The sequence below is a fragment of the Pseudorca crassidens genome, chromosome X (assembly GCF_039906515.1).
Source record: "Pseudorca crassidens isolate mPseCra1 chromosome X, mPseCra1.hap1, whole genome shotgun sequence".
Taxonomy (NCBI): domain Eukaryota; kingdom Metazoa; phylum Chordata; class Mammalia; order Artiodactyla; family Delphinidae; genus Pseudorca; species Pseudorca crassidens.
In genome coordinates, this window is record NC_090317.1 from 70575947 (window position 1) to 70582661 (window position 6715).

General features: G+C 49.6%; 1 protein-coding gene across 1 annotated transcript; it reads right to left on the bottom strand.

Moving 5' to 3' along the window:
• Positions 1-240: 240 nt before the first annotated feature.
• On the bottom strand, positions 241-6102 carry FAM236C (family with sequence similarity 236 member C). The gene is given in 3 exon segments (XM_067722711.1): positions 241-322; positions 5711-5874; positions 6067-6102. Coding segments are annotated over 3 exon segments (282 nt in total).
• Between the last annotated feature and the right edge of the window lie 613 nt (positions 6103-6715).

Here is a 6715-nt window from a genome sequence, read left to right on the forward strand (position 1 = left end):
AGCCAAGGTAGTGCAATCGAGGGAAGCACGGATCTAGAAATTTGTGTTTCACAGAGACCCGGAGAACTTTGGCTGTAATTCTTGGAAGTCAGGCTGCTCAGTCAAGGCTCAGGCTCAGCCCTGGGGACGCTCCCAAGGTCCTGACCTTGAGGATGCCCAAAGGTGTGTCCAGGGCTTGAAATAGGTTTCGTAGAACACTGCGATGGGTCTTAAGGCCATGACACCTGAGCCCCCAGGGCTCTAGTCTAGGAAGTAACGGTTGTCCCAGTCTGCTTCTACTTCTGGTCTGTGGCAGGAGGAAGAAGGAGAATGTGGAGATGCACTGTAGGGTCAAGAGATTAGAGTCAAGCAACCCCTGCTTAACGGCTCTCCAAACAATCTGCACCAACGCACACTCACAACATCGGTGTATGCTATTCTTTTGATATCATTAATTTTTAAATGTTTGTCAATTTGCAGTTTGAAAAGTGTAACCCCATTGTTATTTTGTTTCCATCATTGCCTGTGGTGTTGAGCTCCTATTCCTTTTGTATCACCATTTGTATTTCTGTAAACAACCTGTTCAGGTTCTCTGCTAACTTTCCTATTGTTATTTGTTTGTGGGTGTGTGTTTCTCGAGCTGTTTCATCAGAGTTCTCTGTATAATGTAACTATGATTCTTTAATGTGTTATAATTGAAGAATGTGTTTACTCCCAGCCTCTCACTTCTCTTTTCGTTTTATTTCCTGTGTCTTCTCATATGGCTTTTCATTTGGGGTGTACATACTGGCTGCTTTATGTAGCCCCCACCACAACCACGCAAGGTTGGTAAGACTCACCCCAATTTTCAATAACCGAAAACAAGTCTTTGAGAAGGTGCAGCGATGTGCTCCCTGATGCCAACCTGAGATCCTAACCTATGTATGTGCAAGAATCGAAAACTATGTAATGAGTTGGGCCCATGATAGGTTGTCAGCCAACACTAAAGCCCCTTCACACTTGTCTCCTCCCAGGCATAGAAGGAATAGAGTACATAGCAAAGCTAGACCCTTTTACCCGTAGAGGAACATGCCTATTTTAACCCCCCACGACAAGGTATTTCAGAAGAACGGGACATGATAATGGGCCAGCTGGACAGAAGAACACTGTACTGAGGGTCCGGAGATCTGGGGGCCAGGACCAGACCCATCCCTGACCGTGACTGGCTGACCGCGATTCTCTCCTGGTCACTTCTCTTAAACCAAAATGACGGTTCTGACCCTCACTTCACAGAGCTGGGGTGGGGAGAGTTCTTTGACCCTAGCTGGGTTAAAAGGGAAGGAGATGTGCTATATCTCCAGCAATCATTTCAGCAGTCCATAGCCCTCCTCGTTGCAAGCTCTCAGCTATCGCTAGTGTATTCATGATTTTCATGCAAATGGCTGCTGGGGCAGGTTGGGGGGAAGGGGGGACAAATGAGATCCAAAGCCTACCCCAAAGTGCCTGACCTCGAAGAAACTGCTCTGTCGGCTCTGGGCCCGGTTCAACACCTGCTGCTCTGTGGAAGGGCATCCCACTCAATCCTCACAGCCCTTCTGTGAGACAGAAGCTATTATTCCTATAAGCCCCTGGACTCATCCCTAGCCCCCAAAGTCCTTCTCAACCCTTCAGGAATGCTGTGGAGATTGATGAGGTAAATCCGACAGCACTGGGAGATATTAAGAAAGCGCTGAGGGTGATACAAGTCCAACGCAGTTCGGTCAACTGAAGAAAAAACAGAGCTGCTCCTGGTCCACTGAGATGAATGGTAACTGTAACAACTATTCATTATTAAATGCCTTGTAGAGTTACCACAGAGTTTGAGCCCTACCTTCACAACATACACCAAAACATAACACACTTATTATGTGGATAATCATGTATGTAAAAAAAATTAAATAAATGAAACAGCATATGTATCCACTCCCCAAGTGGCATAGGATTTTGTTGATTTCCTTTGTCATTGTGAGCATATTTAAGGTAGCTCCCCACCATCCCATCGGCTCTGTGAATTTTAGCAGTGTCTACGTCCAGACCTGATGTCTTCAGCTTCCCGCTGAATCCTGCTTCTCCACTTGTGATCCCTATCTTGGTGAATGGCAACCCCACGCCACAGGTCACTCAAGCTGGAGACCTGGGTATCATTCTTGGCCCCTCTTTGCCCCTCTGTCCTGGTCCCCCTCCAACCTAAGACTACCCGGATGGGTCAGCCTTTTGTGTTTGTGGTCCTCGAGAGTGTGCTCTCCATTGGGAAGGTTGAATGATTGAGCTCCCTGCCTTGGAAAGCTGAGGGCTACACACATTATTCTGTGCTTGAAAGGCCCACCGTTAGACTCCATCTTTTGTATGAGACCAGTGGTTTTCAGACCATGCTCAGGAGTGTCCCGGAGGTCTGTAGAATTGCCTCAGGGAGCAACAGGTGAAGGGCACAGCAGATGTCATTCTTTTTCCATTGGATGACCACCATCATTCTATTAATGTAGATAATTCTCCAGTGGGGTGTGGCGTGGTATGAGATTGGACCTTGAGCAGTGGCAACTATCTCCAGGTGATCCTGTCACCTAGGAACCCTGACCCCCTTAGTGTTTTAGCTTTGTTGGGTGTAGGACTGTATGTACAGAATCCCTGTCCCTAAGAGGGTGAACTGTGACAGAGAGAACCCAGGGCTCCTAGCTGGGACCAATGGCGTGTAGGCTGCACTGCTGTAATGGAAGGGCCCTTGCCTCAGATCAGCCGGGGACTGAATCCTGGCTCTGTCCCTTGCTGGTGATGTGACCTCAGAATGGCATTCACACCACTCCCCTTGTTTTGGAAGACTGGAGAATAAACTGAACACGTGTGAAGCCCCTGTAACACAGCAGGCTGTGTAATGTTTGGCAGAGCTGAAGACAAATGTTGCCACCTTCCAAAGGTTGCCCAGGATTTCACTGGGACATAGCACCAGAGAGAATGAGGGTGGATGGGGTGAGAAAAAAAAAAAGAAAAGAAAAAACCAAACAAACCATGTTTAATCTCTTGCTCACTTGTAGGCTCCAATGGTCATCTGTTCACCATAAGAGCTGGGAGATCCTGCTGACCCATACCCTCTCCTGAGGAACTGTCCACTTTCTTCACCTACCTGAACCATCCCTAGGGTTCAGGGATTGTGATATGATGTACTTGCGGGTGGGGGGAAACATATGCAAAGGAGGAGAGCTCAGAACTTGGGCTCAGTAATGTTTGAGAACCAAAGGTGGAAAACTGATGACCCACGCCTCTCCCTACTGCTGAACTGTCTGTCCACTTCCTCCACACAACTGTCCTGTGTGCTCTGACAGTTCACCTGACTGTTCAAGGGGTAATGAGGCCTCTCTTGAGATGCACAAGTTCATGCGTTCCTAATCATGGCTGACAAGAAGGGGAGGCATATTTCCGGCTGATTCTGAGCCCGCCACAAACAGACAAGGATCAGAAGGCTTAAGGATGCACACAGGTAGGAGAACATGACTTACTGAAAATGCAGGCAATCACTTCCAGAAGTGCCAAGCCCAAAGGAGAAGAAGGACTTGCCCAAGGTCAGCCAGAAAGCTTATGGTTCTCCCAGGCAGGGAGTGTTCTTGGGGAGGCATATGGGGAATACCTTATGAATCTGGGGCTTGCAGGGGAAACTATCTACTGCTGTGAGGCTGCAGAATCCAAAGGCCTGTACAAAGTGGGATGCAGGTAAGGCCATGTGGTGCATCAAAGCCCCAAGAGGGGCTGAGAGGGGTGACGGCAGCCTGAGGTCAAATCGACAGCAGAGGTGTTCCTTCCAGGAGATGATGTATAGTGCTGTGTGTGGGTGTCAGTCGGAGTCTGGACAGTAGTGGGCAGGTGGCTCTGGGCCTAAAGGGCTTCAAAAATGTTAGGGTCAGATTTGAGAAACCTGGACAGGGTGGGGCTTTTCTGAGGGTGCGGATCAGAAGTGAGGACTCCTTGATACCACATCCTGCTACATAAAATCCCATCTCTGCTGCTTGGATTTCAGGTGTGGCCGCTGAACCCCTCTCCATGTTTATCCACCAGATTTCAGCGTATAATTCCTTGTTTCCACAAATATTCACATCCTAAACACACACACACACACACACACCACACACACGCACGCATGCATGGGCAGACACTCTCTGTAACCCTCAGTCGTGTCTAGTGACTGATGTGAGAGGTAACAGCAGCTACAAAGGAGTGAAAGGCCAGCAGGCTCCCAAGACCCTGGGAGTTGGAGATACTCTCATACTTTGGACAGGATAGAGCCCCAGGATGTGAGATCCTAGCCTCTTTTGGAGAAGCAGCGATATGGAACTGAGCATCCCCCTGAAACAGGGCCCAGCCTAGGAGAACAGAGCCATGTGGGGAAATGGGCAGTTCCTAGGCCACCAGGAATAGCTGCTGAGACACTAGACCTAAAGCAAACCAATCACACTAAGATTCTGTACCTGTGGGTTCCACCTTCACTGCCCTCCAGGGGCGTAGGAAAAGGTCTATAAAACAGCTATCTATTTGGGACTCCCAAATGTTGTTTCCTACCGGAGCCCTATTCCACGTGGGACTCATTAGTGCTTATAGACACTGCACCTCTGAACAGCTAAAGGACAATTAATTCACACAGCAGGCACTGTCCAAGCACTTTTTCCACTCCTGGCCTTGAATAGGGGACTACGTGGAGAAAAGGATATTTTGGTGTGTGCCAGTTAGGCTCTTTGATATGAAGAGCGTATCCTGTATCTTTATCTGTTGCCTGGTCATTTTTGGTGTTGCAACATCTAACAGGGCCTTCACATGTTGTTGGGCTAAAGGGACAAATATGGTCCAACTCCCGGGATAGACTTCCCCTGCTGATATTATGTTGCAATACATATCAAGGTCACCTTAGAAAGGGGAAAAAAAACAATCATCTTATGAAAATGAATAATCTGTAGTTAGAGACCAGGTTGCCTGTTGGAGGGGCTGCCTTGTGGTGGAGTGGGGGTGCTTGGGATCTGACTCTATGTGTGCGGGGCTAAGAGTTTTTATTCGGATCCAGAGATGCTTTTTCCACGTGTACCTCCCCCATCCCCTTCTATACAACCACTGCCCAGTGGTCCTCAGATATGAAGACTCCGTGTGGTGTTAGGAGAAGAGAGATGTTATTCCTTTCTCATTCCTGCAGTCCTTTCCCCTCAGGGTCAGAGCTGTCTGCTGTGGAAAATTCACTCCTCATTGGCTGAAGTCTCTTGCAACCATGACTGAGGAACCAGCGGCACTGCCCCAAGGAGAAGGGTGTACAGCCTTATAGGGCTAAGTAAGATGCTAGCTCCCTCCCTCTGCCACACCCCCCCACCACTGACAACCCCCAATTCACCTGAGGCTGGTGTCAGTGTTGGAAACTACACTGTTGAAAAGGCGAGGTGAAAACAGTCGAGTGTGGCAGCATTTGTTTCGGGCCCAGCGACCGAGAAACTGGGGAAAGCAGGGACAGGTGGCAGCACAGGGGGCTTGATCACCGTTCATGGGTCTGTGTCTGTGCCCTGAGGTCTCAGCTTCTGAGTGTCTGATATCCTACCCTACAAAGGAAAGCAGAGTGACAACTGGACCCTTGGGAATGCTGGGGGAAGTCAGGCATGGCCTGGGGACTCTCTGGGTGGAGCAGGAAGGGGAAGCATGTTGGCTTGGCTGTGAGCAGTGAGAGAGGAAGAGGCTGGCTCTGAGCTCTCACCTGAAGGACTTGGTGAAACAGGCCAGGGCTCTCTGGAACTGGCTCCTCCAAGACCCTTGGGGACCAGCAGGCTCCCTGGGCAATCCTGTGCCATTGGATGGGTTCTACATGGTGTCAGACAAAACAACAAATTCCTCAGTGTCTTTAAGCTGACCTTTCCTGTTCTGCAGAGGGAGAGGGAGAGAGGGAGAAGAATAGCCTCATCCTAATGGTCCCTGCCTTCCCTGGTATTCAACAAGTTAGTATGTAGATCTCCGCCTTGTTCCAGGTGCTGGGGATATAGCAGTGACCTCTACAGAGCACATCCCAGCTCCTGGGGCTGACAAACCATGACACCAGAGGGAAAGCAGACTCACCGCGTCAGGAGGTGGAAGGAAGGGAATGAATATCATGCTTCTAGGAGGGTGTGATGTGCTTGTAGTGACCGACGGGACTTCCTTGAAGAGACCAGCTAAGCTCCTGACTCTGCTGTGTGCAAAGAGGCTGAGGGCCTGGCCCTCCACACCCCTCCAGCCCCTCTGACCCCGCCCTGTCTTTCCTCCCTCCTGCAACCCAGTGCACTGTGCTCAAGCAGTGGATACATTTCTGGTATGTGACAACCCCTCTGTTCCTGTATCTCTTACTCCCACCCTTCCCCTCTCTCTGTCTCTTTTTTTCTTCTTTCCTCTGAACCTCCCAGCAGGCTTAAGCCAGGTTTCTGATTGCTGAACATATAAAGCAGAAGTGTTCCGGCAGATGGTGAGTTGTCTTTTGGTGGGGATGCCATAGACAGGGGTGTTCGTGTGGACCCTCCCCACGTTTAGATACATAGGATTGTGTACGTTAAAGCCCTGGGGAGGTGTATGGGTCTAAATGGGTTATCAAAGCAAGGAGGGTGAGCTGGGTGATGGTATCCACAGTCCAAATCAACAGCAGAGGTTTACCTCTCAGTGGGTTATATGAGATGCTGACTGTGAGACCGTCAGCATCTGATGGGTAGTGGACAGGTGGCTTGGGGACTGGAGG